At 45.4% G+C, this 25408-nt stretch overlaps 1 protein-coding gene across 1 annotated transcript in view; it reads right to left on the minus strand.

The window, feature by feature from the left end:
* PTGFRN (prostaglandin F2 receptor inhibitor) overlaps positions 1 to 25408 on the minus strand; it is an 81204-nt gene that overhangs the window by 17571 nt on the left and 38225 nt on the right. Inside the window, exons 3-6 of the mRNA XM_032249617.1 lie at positions 23849 to 24262; positions 19073 to 19453; positions 6570 to 6995; positions 1213 to 1632 (exon numbers count right to left, since the gene is read on the minus strand). Of these exons, the coding sequence (XP_032105508.1) occupies positions 1213 to 1632; positions 6570 to 6995; positions 19073 to 19453; positions 23849 to 24262 (1641 nt within the window). The remainder of the gene's footprint in view (positions 1 to 1212; positions 1633 to 6569; positions 6996 to 19072; positions 19454 to 23848; positions 24263 to 25408) is intronic.

Below are 25408 nucleotides of genomic sequence, written 5' to 3' on the forward strand. Positions count from 1 at the left end.
ATAAAGCTGCTATTAAAAATAAACAGATACACAATAAAGGAGGCCTATGCTTTCTCTGCTCTTTCCAAATCTAAGTGCTTAAATCAATATTTACCCTTTATTAATTTAAAGGTCAAGAGATGTTAGAAGATGATTTCACTATATACCATAAAAGGTTATAACAATACAAAATAATAGAAAACAAACGTTATTAGTCTAGTTTACCTTTAATATAAATGCTAATCATCTAATTCAACAAATATCTTGCATTCATTATACTGAATTTAATTGATACCTGAATTTTTACAGATGAGTATTAATTTACACATTCACAAATTTCTAACTAAGACCCGGGACCCAGGGCAGAGTTAGTGAAAACATTTAGTCTTAAACTCACAAATGATAATCCTTCACATTAATATTCTAAATAAGATTGGGGCTTAAATACTATTAAATCATCTTCCTACTGAAACACACACATACACAGACAGGACGTTAAAAATCTTCCACTTTTGGCAAGTTACTTGATGCCTTCGGAGGCTCAATTCCCTCCTCTCTCTCTTTATACTCCACCATGTTCCCTAAGGAATCTGGAGTAGCTGAGCTTCAGTTCATCTTCTTAAAAGGAAGGCAGAAATGAAAACATACATTTGTCCAAAAACTTGTACATGAATGTTCATAGCAGCATTATTTATAATAGTCAAGAACTGGAAACACCCAAATGTCCACTGGCTGATGAATGGAGAAACAAAATGTGGCATATCTATACAATGGAGTCTTATTCAGTCATGAAAATGAACAAAAGCACTGAAACATGCTACAATATGGATGACCCTTGAAAACATTTTGCTCCAAAAACGAAGCCAGATACAAAGGCCACATATTACATTCCATTTACATGAAATGTCCATAATAGGCAGAATCTACAGAGACAGGAAGTAGATAATGGTTGCTGCAGAACGGGAGGAGGGGAATGGAGAGTGATTGGAGGGTATTGGCTGAGGGGTTCAGGTTTCTTTTGGGGTAATGAAAATGTTCTAAAACTGGTTGTGGTAATGATCACACAACTTTGTGAATATATGAAAAGCCACTGAATTATGCACTTTAAACAGGTAAATTGTACGGCATGTGAACTGCATCTTAACAAAGCTGTTTTTAAAAATGAGGGCATCTGATCAAAACCCTAGGGTCTCTTCTAGCTCCATCTATGATTCAACAGTGCTCCCTGCTCACCTGAGGTTTGGAAGTCTATCTCAATAGGATTGGAGAGACTGGTTGCTGCTTCTCGCCAAAGGCTGCCCCTGACAGGAGACCAAGCTGTCACCATGCAGCGGTACAGCCCTGCGTCTGAGACCTGAGTCTGGTACATTCGATAGCGGAACTCATCCTCCTGCACTTTTTCTAACACAACGCCATCCACCCGTGATGCATCTGTCCAGTTCTCCAGCTTCACCACCGAATCCTGGTCCAGAGAGATGATGTACTTCGTTTCATTGGGACTGGAGAGGTCGCCGACAGGCTTCTCAGCGGTGATGAGAACAGAGTAACGTGGTGACTTAATATTCTTGGAAGATACTTTGCAAGTCATCTCAAATGTATTTCCTGCAGCAAAGAAAGGCTTTGGCTGCCTCGCCTTCACTACAAGCACAGAATCTGGAATGAAGGACCAGAAGGATGTGATTTCCAACAAGATCGGTTAAAATAAAAATGCTACAATACTCACTGGGGTAGGTGGAGGTATGGAGGGGAGGGGAGGGACAGTGGGGAATGGGAGGGATGGGGAGGGATAACACCGGGAGAAATGCCTGACATAGGGTGGGGGGGAATGGAGACAGCAAACCACCATGGCATGTATGTGCCTATGCAACAATCCTGCAGGATGCAGGATGTGCACATGTACCCCAGAGCCCAAAGTACAATAAAAAAAATTTTTTTCACTGTAAAAAAATAAATAAATAAAAATGCTACTAAAGGCAAAATAACCAAGAAATAGAAACTTAATTGCAAATTGCCACACAAAAGCACCTACAAAAATCTGGCAACTTGGAAAGGGAATCACGTGTATCCATAAGCAGGCTGAAACCATCCCATTGGAAGTAATAGTCTGAAATGAATCAGTGGGTGTCAGGAGAGAGGAAATTATGGTGAGAACTGGTTTTCAGGATTTTTAAGTTCTTGAGAAGTCTCACCAGGAAGAATCTGGGAACCTGCTACGGGTGCCCCACAGGATGCAAGGCAGAGGGCACTGCCAGCAAGGTGGGAAAGACATGGTTGAACACAACACCGTAACATCCAAGCCAGGCTCCCGCCCATACCATTTGCCTCTCCTCCCCAGGGTCTGCTAAGTGCAGGGAAAGTGCCCTTAGCTAAGCCAGCCTGCAGGGAGGAATACAGCAAGGGAGAAATGAGATCTCTCTGTTTAATCAAATGATAGTGAAATTACAGAACAGATTTATTGCTAAAATGACTGCAGTGTGTGTATTTGCAGATCTAATAATTTCCACTTGGTTTACACTTTAATTTCAAAAATGCTGTTTTAACATTTTGAGAAGTGTCTATGGCTACACTAACTGGTTTAAGTGGATTACTCCCCGCATCTCTGTCAAAACAACAATGCCTACGCGTGTACACACTGGAGTTCATCTGTTATAGTAGCACAGTGTCGGGCACTTGGAAGGTGCTTAAGAATCTGTTGAGTGGATGAATAAATGAATTAGATACATTGCTTTTATCCGTTAATATGATGATTAACCCTATAATCCATCCAGTTACAAGGTGAGATTTTCACATTAGATTTTTTGGAACACGTGTTCCACCAAACCGATTAGCAGAACATACATATTAGGAACTCTCTCCAGAACCACTGACTGCTCAGCTTCTACTGAGCCGCCACATTCTTTCTCGATTTTCCTATGAATTCGGTCACTCATTCATCAATGTAAACATGTATTTATTGACAGCCTTCCATACTCCAGCTACTGGAAATATAATGGTGAACAAATAAATAAAAAATCCCTCCCTTTAGGTGCCAGTGAAGGAAAACAAATAAAATAAGTAAAATAGATGGTATGGTTGGTTAGATGGTGATAAACGTTTGAGACAATAGGCAGGCAAGGAAGAGAAAAGTCGTGGGTTTGTATATGGGAAGGGAGGTGTGTGTGTCACAACTGTAAATAGAGTGATCGGGGGACATCCTCACTGAGAAGGCAACATTTTAAAAACAGCCTGAGCTAGGTGTGGGGGCTCACGCAAGTAATCTCAATGATTAGAGAGGCCGAGATGAGAGGATTGCTTGAGCCCAGGAGTTTGAGATCAACCTGGGTAACGCAGCAAGACCCCGCGTCTCTAAAAATAAAATTAAATAATTAGCCAGCCACGGAGCATGTGCCTATAGTCCCAGCTATCTGGGAGGCTTGAGCCCAGGAGTTTGAGGCAACAATGGGTTATGATGGTGCCACTGCACTCCAGCCTGGGTGAGAGAGCCTGGGTGATGGAGCAAGGCCGTGATTCTAAAAAAATTAAATTTAAAACAAATAAAAAGGACCTGAAGGAGGTGAGGGAGCAAGTCCTATCCAGCTCGGGAAGAGCATTCTAGGCTGACGGAAAAACAGGCAGAAAGCTACAAGCCAGGAGCACACCTGGAGTATGTGAGGAGCCTGGGAGTGCAGAGTGGCTGGATGGAGTGGGTGCTGGGGAGGGTGCTGGGTAAGGCCAGAAAGTAATAGGACCAATTGGTACAGAACATCTAAGGCCACTGAGAGGACTGGGTTTTGCTGTGAGTGAGACAGGGAGGCTTTGAAGGTTCAGAGCTGGGGAATTTCATGAGAAATTCCCAGAATCTGGCTGTTGTCTAGATGGTATTTAAATTCATGAGATTAGAAGTCATCACCAACACGATGAGGTTAAATGGAAAAGAAGTCCAAGTCCAAGGACTACATCAAAAGACTATGTCCTGAGGTAGTCTAATGTCCAGGGTCCAAAAAATGAACAGAGTCAGCAAAGGAGGCTGAGAAATGGCTAATAAAGAAAGCCCTGAGAAGACCTTGTCCCACAAGCCAAGGGAAAATGCACAGCATTCCCAGGAGGAGGGGATCACCTGTGTTAAATTCTGCTAAGTCAAATGAAATAACTGACAATATGATTTTCCAATACGTTGATTACTGGCCATCTTACCACAAGCAGCCGAGGGAAAAGCCTGATGAGCGTAGGTACCAGAGAGAATGGCAGGAGAAAAATCAGAGACACGGAGTAGATACACATCAAATATTGTTGTTATAAAAGGAAAAAGGAGTAGGTAGACACGTGGTTGGGGGAAACAGAAAGATGGATGAAGAAGCAAGATCAAGACCAGTTTAGCATAAAAAAAGAGGGGGCCTGGCCTGGTGGCTCATGTCTGTAATCCCAGCAAATTGGGAGGCCAAGGCAGGAGGATCATTTGAGGCCAGGAGTTCAGGACAACCTGGGCAACACAGTGAGACCCTGTCTCAAAAAAAAAAAAAAAAAAAAAATTAGCTGTATGTAGTGGCAAGCACCTGTAGCCCCAGCTGCTTGGGAGGCTGAGGTGGGAGGATCACTTAAGCCTAGGAGATGGAGGCTGCAGTGAGCTACAGTCACACCACTGAACTCCAGCCTAGGCAACAGAGTGAGACCCTGTCTCTAAAAACAAAACTAAAACTAAAACTAAAAGTACAACCCCTATTCTCCATTCCCCCCACCGCAAAAGAAAAACCCAAGGAAACCTGGATCTAACAGCACATTGACAGGCCAGTGGGAAAGATCCAGAAGGGAGAGAATTACTGAAGATGTAAGAGAAGAGCAGCAATGGCCTAAGTAGTGAGAGGGGCTGGCCTCTGCCAGGTCATACGCGGGGTGGCCAAGGCTCAGCCCTGGGGCAGTGTGAATGAGAAGTCTCCTGATTGTTTCTACTTTTAGGAGAGTAGGAAGCAGGACCAACAGCTGAGAGAGAAGCTGTGGAGGAGGTTTGCAGAGACAGAAGGTGGCATGAAGCAATCACTTAGGAGAGTGGGGAGATCACCAGACTAGGGAGATGCAGTATAATTCCCAGGCAGTGCGGAGAGCCCACTTGTCACAAGTGACCACTACTTCAAGGGAGCCCAGTCAGCACACTTGAATGTTTCTCTCCACCCACATTAGCTCTGTGGGCACAGGTAGGGAGGCTGCAGAAGGCTGCCTGTGAACTGGGTTGTGGTTTGGCCAGAGTCTACCGCAAACAGAGAGGGGCAAGGGAGCTAGGGGTATGCCATGGCATGATTACAGCTGACTGGGAATTTAGGCTGGGTAACAGTAAGTAACCATATGCCTTACCCCTACCTCCCAGCCTTAGCTCCGAGGATGAAAAAAGGTGCTAGCATAATTACACCAGGTGTCCACTGGATACAAATGGGCACCCTAGTGAGAGAGACAGGAAGACACACTGGGAGTGAAGGACAATGTCAGGATTAACAGATTGTTGGCCCCAGCAGGGTCGGGGGATTGTTGCTGGAGTACTAGAGGAAGTGGTGTAGAAAGACAGGAGATACGTTTAGAGAACAGGAGACTGCAGGGGGTTCAGTTATCAGAAGGGAGACGGTCTAAGGTAGCATACAAGCATGGGAGTGCACGACCAAAATAGTACAGAGGACATGACGACTAGAGAGAGGAGGACAAGCTCCTAAGAATGACAGGATTAGCTGTATTAGAGTTCCCAACGGGGGCTGCACATAAAAATCACCGTGGGAGCATTTAAAATCTCCAGTGCCCAGAATTCACATACTTCAGACCAACTAAAATAGAATTTCTGGTGGAACCTGACCGATCTCATCTGATCTCAGAAGCTAAGCAGGGTCGGGCCTGGTTAGTACTTGGATGGGAGAATTTCTGGTGAAACAAAGCACCAGCATTTTTTTTTTAAAGTTCCCAGGGTGCTTCCAATGGTGACCTAGTGCTCTACATGGATACTGAAGTTAGCAGGATGGGAGCAGCGTCAGGCAGAGTGCCTGTGAAACAAAAGCTGACATCTTCAAAGAATGCACAGAGGACCTAGGCGGCAACAGGCAACAGCAATGAGAAGAGGCGCTGTGGGGTGATGATGACACGAGCCTGGAAGCTGGATATTTTTAGGAGTGAGCGAAAATGGCCTGGAAGCTGCAGGGAAGACCAAGGAGGACACCCGCACCACCTCAGGCCCAGTTATGAGAAGTGTGGGAAGAAAATGGACAGCACGTAGGTGGGCTCTGGGGGAAACTGTCCTCGGAGAGGTAACTATTTCTCCAATGGAAAGAGTGTCCTCAGAGTCATCATGTTTAATGCAAGAAAGCGAAAAGGAACATTCAGAGGCAAAGTTCAGGAAACGGGAGACTTGGCTGATGACAGTGAGTTCGAGAGGGCCCTCTCGGGGGCTTGGGCATAGAGGAGGGGTGACAGAGAGTCCAAAGAGGCGTAGGAGGGTCTCATGGTGATCAGTGTCCAGGACGCGCATTCCTAGCATAAGTGATAAACTGCAGAGGGTGACTGCGCATCTGAACACACAGCGGCATGACTTAAGCAAAGACAAAACAAAAATGAGTAACAAACAAGAATAAAGTTCCTACCTTCTAATGCCCAAAATATGTTAACGGGCTTGGAGTAGACATCCTTGCTTTTCACCCAGCTGTTGTTCCGCTGTTTGGTCCAGGCAGACACCACACAGTAATAATTGCCTCTGTCTTCCTCTGTAGTCCTTTGGATCCGGAAATTGAACGTGTCTATATGTTCCTTAGAAAAAATAAAGTCTCCGTCCTGGGCCCGCTGCTTGCTCCTCTCTCCGTACTTTAGCGTCCAGTCCCTGTCCATGACTGCGAGCAGCTCGCTGGTCACCACGTCGTCGCTGCGCCGGTTCATCCTGTAGTACCACGAAACCGTGAATCGGACATTCGCCTCCCCACTCTTCGTGTCCACCACCCGGCACGCCAGCTCTGTGGGGTCATCGGCAAACCCAGGGACCTTGGAAGCATTCAGGTACACCTGGTAGTCTGGTTCTGAAAAGAGAGAGAGAGAAAGCAGGATAGGAAAATAATTAGCACAACATGGCAAGAACTAGCAAAAGGAATGAGACAAGGACTGCTCTTGTTTTAAGAATTAAATGCTTCTCCTGTCAGACTACACAGACAGAAATCAGTCACTTCATTAGACAGGATCCTGTAACAGTGCTTTTGCAAAACCTGTAAAACACCGCCTCTCATACCTCCTACCCCAAGAAAACCTCTCAAGTGCAGATGCCCAGTGTCCAATGTCCTAGGCCAGTCTTGATCTTTCCATGGCACTGGGGTCTGCTGTCAGTTTCCCCAAAAGGTTAAGGTCTTCTGAGAAGAATCTCTTAAGAAGCTCAGTGCCCACCCCCTACCAAGGTTGCTCTGGAATGCCAAGCAAGCCCACGGACCTCCAATGCCCCCACTGGAGCAGTACTGGAAAACTCCACACCACAGTAAATTCCAGAACTCGAGGCCTGTCAATTGCACAGTGGCTCAGCTTCCTGTCATCCTTGGCCATGCCCCAAATGCAAGGCCCTCAGGTCATCATTCCCCCTACATATTTCTGTCCTCAGTTTACTGTTCCTCTGACTTTTTCTGCTGAATCTGTGTTCAGTGGTCAATAAGCACTCCCATCCTCAAACTCTCAAGACATTCTTGTTACTGCCAATGTGACTTGTGTCATGAATCTGGCTCTAGTGAACACCCACGTCCTTTCAGGGAAGGGTAGGAGGGAAGCTACCATTCTCCTAGCATCCCCTTTCTCTGCCACAGTCCCGTTTTCACCGGGAAAAAAACCCCTTCCTCTGGAGTTCATTGCATCAATTCAATCCATTTCTGCACCTCCACGGTTCTGTCCTCCTTGGCCCCAAGGCTTCCTTGACACCTGCCAAGGAGTTGGTGTTGGAACCTTTTCGTGGCTTCCTCTCCGCTCCCCCAGCCTCTCTACACCTGATGACTTGAGGTTCTCCAGTCTCCACACAGTCTGACTCCACTGTGATGGCCTGTTTGTGATGCACTACAAACTGCTGCTTATTCCTCAGTGTCACCTGGACACATCCTCTGTGCTCCATAAGCCATCATGCACTCTTGTATGTCAGTTATCCCATTCCACACTGACTCTTTGCTTACAGTCTCATCCTCAAGCTCCAAATACACTGCCTTGTATGCAGTAGGCACTCAATAAATGTTTACAGCCTTAACGCTCAGGCTATATTTTTCTTCTTCTTCTTCTTCTTTTTTTTTTTTGAGACAGACTCTCACTGTGTCACCCAGGCTGGAGTACAGTGGCGTAATCTCAGCTCACTGCAACTGCCTCCCAGGTTCAAGCATTTCTTGTGCCTCAGCCATCCAAATAGCTGGGAATACAGGCACATACCACCACACCCATCTTATTTTTGTATTTGTTTAGTAGAGACAGAGTTTTGTCACGTTGGACAGGCTGGTCTCAAACTCCTGACCTCAAGTGATCTGCCCACCTCGGCCTCCTAAAGTGCTAGTATTACAGGAACAAGCCACCCTGCCTGGCCTATAAAAGGCTACATTTTTCCTCCATAGCACTTTGCCTTCTGAGAGAGAACTAATTCTACCTAAACAGAACTTTCCATTTATCGACACTATCTTTATCTGCATCACTTTGATCAAAGTTTAGTTTTATTTAACATCGTTTTTACTTATGACATACAGATTACAAACTGCTGAGGTCAAGGAACTTTTCTTGCTTATTTACACCTCTAATGGAATTTGTAATATCATCATGTCTCCAAGAATGATTCAGTGGGCCAGGAAATGGAAAGAACTCAACATCTTATACTCCTCAAATGTCATCTTCACAAGTATTTAATTGATTGTGCCCATCCATGGGCATACATCGTGCTGTGATGTGGACACCATAGAGAAATCCACAGGCTGTGGGACTGCCAGGTCTGGAGGGGAGGGCAGCGGCCACCCTGACTACTCATTTTCCAGGCTTGTGTGCTGCAGCACTGCTAGGAGCTGTCCTGCCCCGGGCACAGTGCTAACACACCACACCACACATCACCCTAGCAAAAACTGACGGAAGGATACACACCACTGAACTGCGCTTACACCACCAGATGCGCAGTAAAAGGTAAGGAATGCTCAAATTACCTCATATCCAAACTTTCACGTCGAATTTTGGATGCAGCAATGTGGGTGCAGAGCAGGATAACTAAGTCCATTTCATGTGGAAAGGACAGATTGGCACCGGCTGTGCATAGGGCAAGACTGCCCTGGAACGCTGAACACCAGCTATCTGCAGGCAGCAGCAGCGGCGGCTGTTACTTACACAGAGCCTCAAGTCCATTTCAAGCACAGCACATAAGACCCTTCCTGTGTGTTTCCCCATAACCCTGCACAGCAAACTGTGAGGCAGCAGAGAGCAGTGGTGAGGAGCTGAGGTCTGAAGCCAGACTGTGTTCAAATCCTGGCTCTGTCATTTACTTGCTATTGACGTTGGGTAGACACTCAGATCTCTGGTGCCTCACCTGTGAAAATGGTGATGACAGTAACTAGATCATAATGGCATTGTGAGAGTTAAGAGTTAAAATATACTGTACTTTAAGTGCCTGGACTGGTACCTGGTGTGTGTGTGTACTCAGGTCCACACATATTCATATACACATACACATGTGTGTATTTGTGATTACTATTCACAGTTCCCATTTCTGAGGGGAGAGCTTTAAAGAAGTTAGTGACTTGCCCATATGGCTTCAAAGTGGCAGATGGGAACAGACCCATCCTTATCTCAGGGATGAACCAAACTTACTGTCTTCTAAGCTTGGTATTTTCTAAGTTCCACTGACTGACATGTGATCTTTAGGAACACTGGCTGCGGTGCTGCCATGACACTAAGTTACTGCCACAGGGAATCTGACCCAGAAGACAGCTCCCTGCAGGCCATCGCCTCAGCCTGACTGACCAGTGTGATCCAAAACACCATGAATCTGCCTGTTGGAACTCCTCTTCTGTCACCTCACAGGTGACAGACCCTTTGATCCTTCATGGTTTACTTCCACCCCCGTGCAGAGTCTTTCAAAGTGGCACCTTTTCAAAGGCTGTCAAATTATGATGAAAGACAGTAGATGCTCATTGCAGCATTATTCACAAGGGCCAAGATACGGAATCAAGCTGTGTCCATCAACAAATGAATGGATTTAAACAAATGTGGCGGCTGGGTACAGCAGCTCACGCTTGGAATCCCAGCATTTTGGAAGGCTGAGGCAGGTGGATCACCTGAGGTCAGGAGTTTGAGACCAGCCTGGCCAACATGGTGAAACTCCATCTCTACTAAAATACAAAAAATTGGCTGAGTGTGGTGGCATGCACCTGTAGTTCTAGCTACCTGGGAGGCTGAGGCAGGAGAATCACTTGAACCTGGAAGGTAGAGGTTGCAGTGAGCCGAGATTGCACCACTGCACTCCAGTCTGGGTGACAGAAAAAAAAAATGTGGTATACTTACACAATAGACTACTTCATCTTCATAAAAAAAAATATGTGGTATACTTACACAATAGACTACTATTCAGCCATAAAAAAGAACAAAATCCTGCCATTTGCGACAACACGGATAAACCTGGAGGACACTGTTAGGTGAAACAGGCCAGGCACAGAAAGACAAATACCACATAATCTCACTCATATGTGGGAGCTAAAAAGCTGAGCTCATAGAAACAGATAGTAAAATGGTGATTATGAGGGGCTGGGGGCGGGGAGGGGAGAACGCTAGTCAAAGGACACAAAATTTCAGTTAGACTGGAGGAATAAGTTCCCGAAATCTATTGTACAGCATGGTGACCACGGTTAATAACAATGTATTGTACACTTGGAAACTAAGTGAATATATCTTCAACATTCTCAGCACAAAAAATTATAAGTATGTGAGGTAGTAGATATGTTAATTAGCTTGATTTAGCCATTCTACAATGTATACGTATTTCAAAACACCATGTGGTGCACCATAAATATATACAATTGTAATCCGTCAATTGAAAAAACATGGTAGAGTGATTTGACTCACATATTAGTGGTCAGATCATGGAACACATGAAAAAGGTCGTCAAAACTAGCTCCTGTGCCAACCACCTGGGCAGCTCTCTCTCTCCTCCTACTCCCTGGCCAGCTCACACCCCAAAGCTCCCTCTCCCAGACATGAAAACCCAGCTCTTCCTTAGGCTCCAGACCCAAGCACTGGCCTAAGCTGAGGTCTGGGCATTCTGAGTGGGCAGCCATGGCCTCATGACAGCAGCAAACTCACAACCAAATTTACCTCACTCTACATCTGCCTCTGCAAACACACACACACACACACACACGCACACGCACACACATACACCCTGATACACACACATACACAAACACACATATACACACACACACCCTGACACACACACACACACACACACACACAAAAACACACACAGACACACACACACACACACACACACACCCGACACAGACACACACACACACAGACACAGACACACACACAGACACACACACACACCCTGACACACAGACACACACACACACACACAGACACACACACACACAGATACAGACACACACACACACACACACACACACACACAGAGCTAGCCCCTCCTCCAAATTTTTCAACAGCTGTTCCTGCTACCAGATCCCCACCATTCATTCCCATGGTGAAAGGTGTGCCATCTTCAACATTCTTCCTTCCTTTCCACCTCTCCACTCTAAGGGCTCCTGAGTCTCGCACATTCTACCTCCTCAGTGTCTCTTCCATTTCTTTGTTCCCAGGCCTGATGCATAGTAGACACTTTATGAATATTTGCAAATAGAAGTGAAAACCTCACAAACGACACCTTCATCCTGGCCTTCAGTCCCTCTAGCCAAGACTGGACTAGCCACCTCCCAATGCCACCTGACACGACTGACATGACTGCTAGGGCATCTGTTCCACAAACTTCCCACGGCTTCTTCCCTCACCTACTGAGTTAAGAAAATGCTCCGTAACCTGCATTCAAGGTCCTTTACTGCGTGTACCCAACCACAGCACCCACTGCCTTCTCAGCTCCATTCAGATGTCACCAGTCGCACCCTCCCTAGCTACTCCTATGCTTCCAGTTTCTCTGCCTTCCTTCCTGCTGTTCTGTCTGCCTCAGTACCTGGGCCACCTGCTTAGTAAGTAGTTTTATAAATGACTAAGAAATGCTTTCATTCTACCCCATTCTCCACCTTGAAACAACTCTGTTTCAATCCTACGTACCCAAACAGCAGAATGAGAGTATGCGGGCCTTGCACAATATGTGTATCTAGCTACAGGAATTCCAGCTTGGAAGAAAGAAAAATCTCTTCATTGACCTCAACAGTTGGTCTCATTCTCTCTTAAAAGTAACCTTAGACCTCAGAAAAGGAGGCCTCAGTTTTAATGTAAAAGCAAACAAAAACAAGTGGATTCTTGGCTTGTGAACTTAGGAGGGGCAGGTTCCTTTGAACTATCCACCAGCCTTGTAGGTCAACTTTAGACTTGCATTCCTGGAGAAGATACGATTCCGCCATGTCAGAATGGTAGGAGCAGGAGTGGGTTCTGAATTCTTTTTTGTTTTGGTGCACATATAGAAAGTGTCCTTTAACACTGTTTCACAATTTTAAAAATGGTTTGCAGAGATTGTGCCCTTCTTCAAGGTCTGTCACACACACACCACTTCCATGTATCCTCTCCTACTCAACGGAGAATGCCTCCTCTGAACTCGAGTGTCACACTCCTACTTCGTATTCAACAAATCCCACCACCTGCCAAGCTCCCTGCTCTCTAAGGATTTTATGTGAATGCTGCCTTGAACTTTGGTTATTTGTATGTATGTCTTATGCGCCTTCCACAGGACTGTTCCCGGGGCCAGGGACTGCCACCTTGATTCTCTGCACGTGCGGTGCCTGCAGTGCCTTGTACGTAAAAAAATACTAACATACTGGCTGAATTGAACTAAATTTAATATTTTGCATTAAAATGCTCATTTTGGGTACAAGCATTTCACCACTGATTACTGCTACATTCTGCTTGGTCTCATCAAGAAATCAGCCAAGAATGCAATGGTGGTTATGTTTAAAAAAACGCTTATCATTAAAGACGCATACTAAAGTGTTTAACAGTGAAATGACATAATGTCTGGGATATACTTTATCCTCTTCCAGAAGAAAAAAGTATGTGTTTCTGTGTGTGTCTGGTGTCTGGAAGAGGGAAGAGAGATAAAATAAGATCAGCAAAATATTGATTATTGTTGAAGTTGGTGGTTATTTCTTCGACTGTGAATATTTGTAAATTTCTATTTTTAAAAGTTAAAAACAAACAACAACACACATTGTAAGCCCTCTCACAGAATACTGAGGCCAGTCCAAGTGCGGCATCACTAAAATTCTGAGAAGCAGGCATCTGCTCCCTAATCTGGATGCCAGGAAGGTATCTGCTCGTGTCCACACCATCTCCAAAGCTACACACAGCCTCCAAAAGACTGATCCTCTCTGAAAGAGAGGCTTTAAAAACAACGGCCCATTAAACTCCTTTGTCACAACTTTTAAAACAATGATAAGCTTTCAGAATCACGGGCTAATTTGCAAAAACAAGTACTGTGTACGTACTATGCACAGGAGCCTGATCTAGAGATTTTCATACAAAATACCACCATTTCGTAAGGAAGGTTTCATTATCCCCATTTTACAGTAATAACGCTAACAATGAGCATTTATCAGGGCTTTCTATATGGCAGGTACCATGCTATATACATTCCTTGTATTTTCAGTTAATCTCCTTAACAACCTTATAAGATTGGTACAATTTTCATATACATTTCCAAATGAAAAACAAACAAAAAGCAAAAATGAAGCCCAGAGGAGCTAAGTCAGAAGACTAAGCCCTTGCACAGTGTGTGAAAGCAAAATTATAGGGCAGGCTTGGGCTCCATGGCCTGGTTCTGACTATGAACTCCCACATACCCAGGTTATTAATCTTTCTCAAAGCCTGCTACGTCCCAGAAGGCAAGAGTGATGGCAACAGCTGAAGCACTAATCCTAAACTGTGTACAACAGGGCCATGTTCTAATAGCCCCTCTGAAACTTAGTTAACTTGGCAGAGCTAATTACATGAATGGTTGCATGTACCAGTTAGAAGAAACAGAAGGAGTGCTCGGCCTCTGATGATGTCAGGTTTTACTCAGGCAGCTGAGCATACTGACCAATTGGCAAAATGATGCCATGATCATTATTTGCATAACAATTAAATATTCACCAACATTTAACCAGTCAAGGCTACAAATAAGGAGCATTCTTCTTGGGAAGGGGGCTCCTTACCTTGCTGTTTCAGAACCATTATGAGGATGTATGGAGCACTAGCCATTTCAGAGCAATAAAAATAACATCATTTAAATGCAATATCAATGCCCTGCACCCAAAGAAATACCCGTGAAGGGCTGGGCGCAGTGGCTCATGCCTATAATCCCAGCACTCTGGGAGGCAGAGGCAGGTGGATCACCTGAGGTCAGGAGTTTGAGACCAGCCTGGACAACATGGCCAAACTTGTCTCTACTAAAAATATAAAAATTAGCTGGGCATGGTGGCAAATGCCTATAGTCCCAGCTACTTGGGAGGCTGAGGCAGGAGAACTGCTTGGACCTGGGAGGGGGAGGTTGCAGTGAGCTGAGATCGCACCACTGCATTCCAGCCTGAGCAAGAGAGCGAGACTCTGTCTCAAAAAATAAAAATAAAAATAAATAAACAAATACTCATGAAGTTTTTCTTTCTTCATCCTCATTTGCTCCTCCCAGAGAAGGAAAAGTGAATTACCAGCCTTAAGGGTAGGGGGAGGAAAAGGGCTGGGTGTGCTCAGCTCAACCCCATTCTCTAGCTCCTCTTGGGAGCAGCTGCTTCCAGAACACATATGTTCCTAGTTCCTCTACATTGGGCTCCTCCATGTCCTAAGACATACTCTTATGTCTTACTTGGTTAAGAATTTGGTGGGGGAAGACCCTCAAACACTAACAAATCATCATCACCACCACCAGGAAAATGTATTGAGCATTTAAGAGTAGGTACTGGGCAAAGTACATTATATGCATTATCATATTAAACCAAGAAAACCAAAACTTACTTGGAAATGTTCATCAACACACCCGAGGAAACACACCTAGAAGGTGGTGAAGGAGAATTAACACAGGTCTCCTGACTCCAACACTTGGCCATGTGCTCCTCTGCCTTCCAGAATAATCCTGGACAGACAGCCAATAACAGTTATCCTTGAAAAACCTATAGGTCTAAATCTTATCTCCTATAAATTGCCCAGAACTCTAAGGTTTCTACCAAGCACTTAGCAGATTAACAGCTCTGTTTAAAGAAAATAATTACCTTCCTTGCTGGCACACTGCTGGAAGAGGGGCCAGCCCTTTAGTGGGGAAGAATGCAAATCAGGTTCTTAAGACTGAACAGCAGAACTCAGCTCTCCCTCCTCCAGCTCTTACACCCAAAGCCTGTGGAAGCCTTTCCAGTTAACACCACAGAAGTCTGGTACTTCAGGCAGAGAGCTTGAACTGATTAGTATCCAACTCTTGCCAAAGGCTCATTTAAGACATCTGATAGCAGAAGGAGATGGCTTAATGTGCAGATTAACTAGCCATTCTGCTAAGTTCTCTGTTTTAGACATATACTAAATTGGATCAACACAAAGCATCATTTGTCCCCCATAGTAATTCAGCTTCTTGCAGAAACTCCTTCACACACTTAAGATTTATATCCATGGCTTTTATAGAGGGTGGATACAAGGAACATCCATTTAAACAATCATTTAGGGCCTTTTGTAGAAGAACAGTTGAAAGCACTGTCCATTATGTTTTCCAATGCCCCGAAATGAAAAAGCACATGATAAATTCAGTGCCAAGAGAAAGTTTGTCTCTCTGAAAGCGTTTATGTTTTCCTTCCTCAGAAGAGAACTGTATAATCACATCCCTTTTTTTTTTCGTCTCAACTCTTCAGAACTTCAGAGGCAAATTCAGTGCTCAAATATAATAACTAATTCATACCCACCACCTTGCAATATCTATTCTTTTACCCTTTTGATCTTGATTTTATTTTTATGTCTCCTGCTTTCAAATGTACTTCATTTTGCAAGCCAATTTACATCTTTTTTCTTTCCCTTTCAAAGTAGGACATAATTTCTAGGTAAAAGAGGTTTTTTTCTCATCCTCTAAAAAATTATCATGATCCTCTCAATAGCTGTAAGTGCTCTGGACTTGCCGGACCCATTCACCTCATCGCCCTGTCTTCCTGCTTAGCACAGTGGAACTCTAGAAGACCCCAATCAGCTTCAAACCCCTCACCTGGCTCAGTACACCAGCCCCAAGCAAATGAAGACAAGAACTATCCAAGACTATGCTCTGGAGTTTCAGGAATGAAGCTGAGTCTCAAGGCCAAAAATATTTTCACATTAAACATTTAATGCATATAAAGTCCTTAGTCCAGTGTCTGGCACACAGTAGATGCTCAATAAATGGTAATTATTCACTTTAATCTGTCAAATGGCAAAATTGAGTTTTGCATCTTACCTGTGTAGAGAGCCAGCTCTCTCGAGAACTTTTCTGTGACAACATTCTAGAGTTACACGACCTAAGATGACCTATATAAACAGAGTGCTTGGCAGGTTGTCTGTCTTTTTTGGCCCCTTCTCAGTTACCTTATATTGGTCCCAAGTTGTATGTGGTACGGTACCCACACCCGTATACATGCACGTTACATATCTAGAGACAACCATGGAACGTCAGGCCAGGCTCACTGGCTTCCGGACAGAGTCCAGCAGGTAAGTCTTTGAGAAGGGTCTGCTGCTGTGCTCATACTCTACCCGCTCCTGACAAGTGTCCAAGCAGCTGTAATGGTCTGAGTCATACAGGGCAGGAGGAGAAGATTTACAAGGAAGAAAAAAGAAGAAAGCAATCATTTTTCATAACGCTCACACTTTCATTAGGTTTACTCAGGGGCAAGTATCTCTGAATATGCTAGGAGTTGAACACCACTGCTTTCTCAGCAATTCTGGTTTTCCTATGCACATACTTTCACATAATCCATGTGTTGGTACTGGTTTATTTACCCATTCAGCTAATATTTATTGAGTGCTTATTACGTGCAAAGCACCAGGGAGGGCGCAGGCTCTGTAACTGTTAGCATCAGTCAGGGAAAGCACACTGATGACTTTCACAGTGGTAGTGGCACTCCACAGGAAAACAAATGACAGGATCCTTAGGATAATAACTGAGGCTTTTCCACAATTTAGTCTCTATTTCTTTACACTCTCAGGAGAACACATCTACCAACAAATCCCTTCCAGTTAAAGGAGCCGTTCCTCCCAGAGCTCCCCTCCTGTTGTCTGACAGTCCCTGCATCTCCCCCCGGGTATGCCGGGATCAATGTACAAGTACTTCAAAGAAGCCCTCAAATTGGAGTGCAAGCAGCACTTTCAATAAAAAAAATAAAAAAATAAAAAAAAATAAAAAAAAAAAGTCCTCGAGCTGGGGATTCAGAAGTTGAAGGGGGAGCGGTACGGAGAGCCAGTGCTGGGATTTGACAGCACCACACAATACACCAAGGATCAGAGCTGTGAGACAAATTCAGCTCCAGAGATGAAAAATCTTCTTTTGGTGCTGACAACATCTGTTTTATTTTGAAGGTTGCTAAGGAGAGTTCTAGCTGGGCCAGCATTGTTCCAGTTCAGTACTTCATAGTGACTCTCCTGCACGAGGTTCAGACAGCAGGAATAAAAGCTCGCCGGATAAACCCCGCTTCTTTTACTTTGCAGATATCAAAGGATCACTTTGCTAACAGGGCTGATGAACACCCTGCCTCGTCTCCATCGGAACTGGATTGTCCCTTCTGCTTACTCTCATTGCTCTTCTTCTCCCTGCCCCCTCTGTCTCCACCAGCCAACTCCCCATCTTTGCCAAATAAAGCCTTCTTAAGAAAAAGAAGACAGTGAATATGCCACTAACCCCAGAGAAGACTTCCATTCAGAGCTAAGGAAGACATAAGTTTATGAGTTGGAGGTCACAGCAGAAGAATCAGACAAAGGAGGAAGTGATTTCCTGGCCTTTAAAGATCTGTTTTGCCTGCTAATAATCAGAGCAATGCCAAATGCCTTCATCAGGGCTCAGGCATTCATGGACGGTAGAGAGGCCAAAACAGAGAAGAATCTGACTGCTAGGCCTGTCCCATCTCTGTAATAATGGGGGTGGGGAGCAAAGCTTTCCACACCCAGCTTGACTCTATCCCTCCTGTGATTACTTGCAATGAAAAGACATCACAAAAATTAGGAAAAGTTAGTGTCAGTTTTGTCCAGAGGGCAAACATTTCGGGAAACAAGAAATAGGGGAAGAGGAGCTTAGTATAAAACGAGAGGACATGTCCAAGATCTTCACATATATGGCAGGTTGTTATAAAATGGGTGGCAACATTTGAGAGCCACTCTGCTCTTCCACTGGGGAAATCACATCTGGGGTGAGAGCATCCACAAAACAAGCGTACAGAAGCAGGCAGGCCCTTGACTTGTAACTGGTATATGCAAACATATTGTGGGATTCCAGGGTATGATGTGGAGAAAAAACACAAAAAACCCATTTTCCAATGACTGAAGGAATTCTCTTTCTGAACTGGGCTTTGGAAAAGTACCAGCTCCTGCCAGGGAGCACCTAGGAGTCTAAGAGAAACAAACGAAGAATGGCAGCGCTCTCCCTCCACCACAGATTCATTTCAAAGAGCCACTCAGCAGTGCCGTGACCCTGCAAATGTCGACAACAAAAGGAAACCATCTACTCTCAAATGAGGGTATTAAGACAACGGAGGCCACATTATCTAAACATTTCCCTTCCCAACCAGATTCTATTTCAGCCAGTTTTGCTTTCACCCCCAGTTTGGGATCTATCTGGAACAAAGTACGCGTGAACCAACAGAAATAATGTCAAAATAATGCAAAGCGCAGAGGCTCCGGAGATAACTCTTTCAGGTAACTCTGAGGAGGGGTTAAGCTGGAAAGGTTAAGAGTCATTCTCCAAACCACTCACCTAGCCAGGTCACACCCACAGCAGCTGGGGAAGACACGGCCTCTGCCACTTTGTGCCAGCTCCTGTTGTGTCCGGGTGCCCACAGGGACACGTGGCAGAAATAGTAGCCAGAGTTTTCTTTGCTAACATCCCGAACCAGTAAATGGTAGGAGCGTGCGTCCACATGACTCAACGCAACATGAGGTGAGCTGTGCACCAGGGAATCACGGTCAAGCCGCGCCAACACGCGGGAGCCAGGCAGGGTGCTGTCAGGAGTCCTGCTGAAGGACCACGTCACCTCAGGCCGAACGTCATCCACGCGGTCTGTTGTGATGTTGCAGGTCAGGTCCAGTTCCTTTCCTTCAGCCACAGACACGTTCTTGGGCACAGCTGCTCGCAGGACTTGAAAATTAAAAACAAATACATCTAGGTAATCCAATTATGTTTCCCCCTTCTATCCCCCACCTTCTTCAGAGCATCTCTTTTTAAGTTCTTCTTTACAGCATGAAAGTGAGAAGGTTTTGTACAGTTGTAAGTGCGTGAGAAATACTTCATGAATAAATCAACAAAACACACTACATTTCTTTTTATTTTATAAAAACAACAACAGCTGCAAACATTTATACACACCTGCTATATATGCCAGGCAGTGTTCTGAGTGTTTTAGATATAATAATCCTCAAAACAACCCTAAGAGGCAGGTACTATTATCCTTGTTTTACTGATGAGGAAACTGAAGCACAGAGAAGTAAAGTAACTTGCCCAAGGTCACACAGCTGGTAGGTGGCAGGGCTGGAATCCAAATCCAGACTATCTGCCTTTAGGAACTCCTCTTCACTGTTCTGCTTTCCCTTGTTAAGCAGTCTACAGAAGACTGCAAAACTAAAATTATACTTTCTCCATGTGCATGATAAAACTTAGGTGATTTTATAGAAGAGGGAGGCTTAATTCTGACTGGTACATATTGTTAGTTGGGGGCTAGGGAATAGGGCGGCAGAGTGAGGGTAAAACTGTCTTCAGGATAAAAGGGAACAGTCCTAAACAGAAGGGCCAGGAAAGTGAAACTAGGTAATTTTCCTTGAGTCAAGTCTTCAAAATGTAATGTACTGAGAGTGTTATTTATTTCTTAGACATATCCACCTAAAAGCCAATCATAAAACATATTAGAAAACTAAAATACAATAATTTTTGGACTATCTGCATTACTGTCCCTTCTCATTAATGTGGATAATTAAAAGTAGACTCTATTTAGATGAAGTACTGAAGTATTTGGTGTCACAAACTCAAGGCAGATCTAGTTCCAGCCTTCCCCTGTCTTCTGAATATTTTATTCAAAAGATTCTAAAAGAGCATCTGTAATCAGAATAGAAAAACATCAACTTGTGAAATGCCTGGGGAACGATTACTTAGATGACAAGTACCAGGCACCTCCCAGGGGATTCAAGCAAGTCGATGGCATCAACTGCATGGCTCTGGCCCCAGGAAGCTCAGGGACCCAATTCAGAAAAGACCCAACTCCAAAGTCCATGCCCTTCAGTGTAAATTACTTTCATATGAATATGTCCAAAGCCTGACAATACCTCAAACAAATATTTCAAGTCGAGTTCAAGATCCATCTAGACAGGAGACAGAAAATGAGGTGGGCACAGTACTACAAAAGGGAATTTAAAAGTCCAATTTCACCTTCCACCTCTTCTAATTCTTTCTCTCCCTCCCCTCTTTAAAAGAGCCAAAAGTAACCTGAGGGTATCATTTGAGAGGACTAAGTATGGAAACTGCCACCCTGGGCCAGGATCTGCAGTTTGAACCATTCTACAGTCAAAGCTTGTGGCCAGAAACCCTGGAATCCTGCTGGAGTCACCTCTGCCAGGACTTCAGCTACTGGAAGTAAAAGACGACTCAGGAGGGAGTCGGGTCAGTGAAGAAGTACTTAACAAGCAGCTGTGGGCTGTATGGATGGAGAAAACAGAGTCTCAGGTTCAGAAAATATTGGCAGGGATGTCTCTTCAGCTGTGTAGTTCACTTTGTAATTTTCTCTGTGCAAGTGCCTCAATATCTTGTCACATCACTAACCATAGGTCCTACACATTCCGGATGTGGGAGTTAACTGCTGGGAGACAGGATGGAGTAGGCTAAAGGGAAAAAAAGAACCAGTTCTAAGTGTTTGTAATGAAAGCAGGGACCTCAGACAAAGCCTGTGGTGGGGCAGGCTCTCTGCCCCTGAATATAACTAAATCCATAAATCAGACACAAAGTTTGCAGTAACCAGACCACTCCTATGACGGGGAGGAGAGGGTGAGGAGGAGGCTCACCGCCACATGGTTAGCACAGCTTCACTCTGTGCCATTTATCATAACAATTTGATAAGAATATATAAGCAGCCAGCTATGAATAGTGCAGGTGTGGACAAGATGAGAAGGACCATGACCCTAGTGTGGCCATTCTTAGCCTGGGACCACAAAGAGAATTTAGACAGTCTGTGAACTTGGATGGGAAGAAAAATTCCATCTTTATTTTTATTAATCTGTACCTGAAATATAGCATCTCTTCCCACTGTGAAAGTAAGCAACAAACCAGTATGCTATTACCTGTGTCTGAGACTACCCCAAATAGAAATCACAGATATTTTCCCATCACGTTGTTGCAGATATCCTGAAATATCAGGTATACTCATTACTATTCAGAAAGTACAGCAGTTGTTAAGGCTGCCACTATCTTATAATCAGTGCATTAATAAAGCAGCATAATATTACTACAAAACAAATTTGCTTTACAAGCATTTTGATAACTATTTCTATATAATTATTTTCCTTTGTCATCTTGTGGACTGTATTTTATGAATTAAAACATGTTAATTCTGAGAAAAGGTCTGTGGGTCTCAAAAGGCTGTTGAGAAGTCTCATGGCACAAAAAGATTAGGGACGCTGTTTCATCTGAGCCAGATATTACCTACCTAATAAGTTCAGAGTGTTCAAGTCTCTTAGATAGATATTATAGGTCTTGTGTCATGTTTGAAACAAAAAGAAAGTCTTTACGATGCAAATTCTTCCATAAAAGCGTAACTTTCTGCAAAGCTGAAACTCTTAACTCTTCTGCCTCATTAAAAGTTGTTTGATGCAAGTTTAATATCTAGAGGTTTCTTAGGGCAGATTCCAGAGAGATCACATCTGATCAGGAAGCTAACCTAAGTCCATCTAGGAAGTGATTTCTGCAGCCAGTGGAGCCCAGACTGACTGGTACTGAGCAGCTCCTCTCCTCAACGGCCACAGTTAGTCAAGAACCTCAGACCTGCTTTTCCACCACTCACTTTTCCAAATCCAGGTCCTGTGCTGTGGTGTAAGTGCAGACTAAAGCGTCAGGACAAGGCAGCTTCAGAGACAAATTACTCCCCCTGTGTATGGTTTCCTGTTTTCCTTCCCAACTGAGCAACAAAGCAGCCACATATTCACATTCATACTCAGGAAATGAGTCCAACCAAAGTCTTCCCAGTTTAAAACACAAAAGGCGGCTGGGTGCAGTGGCTCACGCCTGTAATTCTAGCACTTTGGAGGCTGAGGCGGGCAGATCACCTGAGGTCAGGAGTTCGAGACCAGCCTGATCAACATGGTGAAACCCTATCTCTCTCAAAAATACAAAAATTTGACAGATGTGGTGGCAGGCACCTGTAATCCCAACTGCTCGGGAGGCTGAGGTAGGAGAATCGCTTGAACCCAGGAGGCGGAGGTTGCGGAGAGCCGAGATTGCAACACTGCACTCCAGCCTGGGTGACAGAGCAAGACTCTGCATTAAAACAACAACAACAACAAAACAGAAGGAAGTAGCAACAGCTAACAAAGTACTCTGAGATCTGAAGCTTTAGACTCACAGAAAACCAAGGACACCCATTCATCCTGAGCAATGACATTACCCTGCCTTGGTCTCTTTACCCGGTCTCTGCTGAAGGTCTTTCCGCAGGGCCTGAGAATGAGTCTCAAACACAGACGGCCCAGAACAGAGCTGAGCACACAGTCGGTTCTCCATTGATGCTGGTTGGACAATGAGTGAACAATAGCATGTTTTCCTTTTATTTTTATGTGCTTTCTAAAATGCATTTTGTATTTTCTTAATTACTTCTGTAGTTGCAGTAGAGGGTCTAAAAAAAAAAAAAAGATGCCAGGACAAAGGGCGTCTTATATAGGCCCCAGCACTGAATGCTCCTGTGGTCTGTATCACACAGGTGATACAAGTAAGCAAGAAGTGGCCCTGCCCTAGAGAGCTCCTCCCCCTACCAGGAAAGGTACATCCGCGGGGACCAAAAGGCAGGCCTAGGGGATGCAAGTTAGATGGAAGGTTTTGGGATCAGCCAGACACACATCCCAACAGCTGCACAGAAAGGCAGGTCCAAGGACCTGGGAAACACCAAACCCAATAAAGCTTAGGGGGCAGAGTGTGAATACCTTCACCCCAAAGCCCCACTGAGCACCAAGCCCCACCTAATCTGGCTGAGGGAGTAGGGCACCTACACTCTGAGTGAAAGAACTGCCTTCGTGTTACGTGTAGGCCACGGCTTTCCATGGACATGAATTTAGATCAAAGCAGCTGTGTGCCAAAACGACAGGCATCCTCAGCACAAAACAAATGCACCCCGCCCCATCCTCTCACCACCACCCTACTCCCTTCACCCCTAATGGTAAGGCCTCACATGGGAAGCAGAAGCAGCTCCTGTCAGAAGGCCATGGAGCTCCCTGGCCCAGTTCTTTAGACCACTGTCATCAGTCACAGAACAGCAGCACCTGTAACGCAGCGTTTCCAGCTCACCTGTCGGCTGGATCACCACGGTGGCAACTTCCACGGCCTTTTCTTGGATTTCCTGCCAGCTGCCCTGCTCGGCGATCCACTCGCTGACGACACACCTGTAGGAGCCCTGGTCGGCCGACAGCGCCCGGGACACCGAGAGGCGGTAGGCGTCGCTGCCCACGGTGTCGAGGCGCACGCCCCCGCTGTGGTAGCGCTGCTCGTACCCCAGGCCCGGGTGGAATCTGCCCTCGTGGGTCAGGGCGAGGACGCTCCGCCGGGCGGGGCCGCGGTGCAGCTCCCACAGCAGCGCCAGGTGCGTGTGCAGCGGCGAGGCGGAGGCGGCAGTGCAGCGCAGCTCGAAGGGCTCCCCCTCCCGCAGGCTCAGGCTCGGCGGGGGCCGCGCGCTGGGGCCCACGTGCAGGGCATCGGCCAGCACTGCGGGGAGAGGAAGCTGGGTCAGCAGCCCGTCCACACCGCCCCCGCCCCCGCACGCGGTAAGGGCCCGTCAGTTCCAGGGCCTCCTGGCCACAGCCCTGACCATCGCTGCCACCACAGACCACTTCCTTCTCCCTCTCCCCTTCCAGGGCCCTGATGGACGTTTTCCCATTTGGATTCATCTGTAATCTGACTTTCTGACTTGAAAAAGCAAAATAAGACGTACCAATAAAACCCCATGCTAGAACTGAGCGGTGAAAACTCCCCGTGGGAGTCGTGCCTTGGGGAAGGGATGTGCTTCTGTCACCCCTAAGGCAAGTTACTTTACCCCTCTGTGCCTCAGTTTCCTAAAAGGGGGATGACAACTGGACCTTCATCATAGAGATGACATGAGAATTAAACAAGTTAAACACGGCCAGTTCCCAGGACAGTGTCTGGCACTTAGCAGTCATGATAAATCACTGGGTATGACTGTCAAACATTCCTTCGGTTAGGACCGGGACTAGGGTAGGGAGCCCTCAGAGTTTGCAGATAAGATGACCTTCTAGATTTAAAGTGGCAAGATCCACAGGGAAGAGAGGGTGGCATGGGTTGCCTGTGGCTTGCAGCCTGGGGAATGCCCACGAATGACTAGGGTGACCACGGCATATCCACATGGTAGGAACCGGCTCAGGCACTTCTACAGAGCCTAGAAAAAGGGAGCAGCGATCAAGGAAGTATTGGAGGTGCTATTCAGGTAAAAAGCAGTAAGTGGTAGATGCCGCTACTCTTGTAACCAGAAACGGGGCCACTACCAAGGAGCAGGGAAAAATCTATCAGGCTTGTCGATGAGCTGGCTACGAGAACCCTCCAACACCACTGTTCATCATCTCTTTGGTTTTTCCCCCAATTCCACACTCAGAAACTAATTCAGTGTGCTTGAGAAGGGGCTATCCCAGATAACATTTAAAAACTGCTACATTTTTAGGAGGCCACATCCCAAAGACCCATGTCTACTGCAAAATAAACATAATGACCTTCTAGTCTGTGAGTCTGGCTAATATGACTCAGTTCTCAAGGCCAGCTCATCTCTGGGGGCAGGCACAGCTGAATAGCTTCAAGACCCATGAAGCTGAAGGCCAGGCAGACCCTGGACCACACATGGTA

The sequence above is a fragment of the Sapajus apella genome, unplaced genomic scaffold, assembly GCF_009761245.1.
Source record: "Sapajus apella isolate SASKATOON/1434 unplaced genomic scaffold, GSC_monkey_1.0 scaffold69, whole genome shotgun sequence".
Classification (NCBI taxonomy): domain Eukaryota; kingdom Metazoa; phylum Chordata; class Mammalia; order Primates; family Cebidae; genus Sapajus; species Sapajus apella.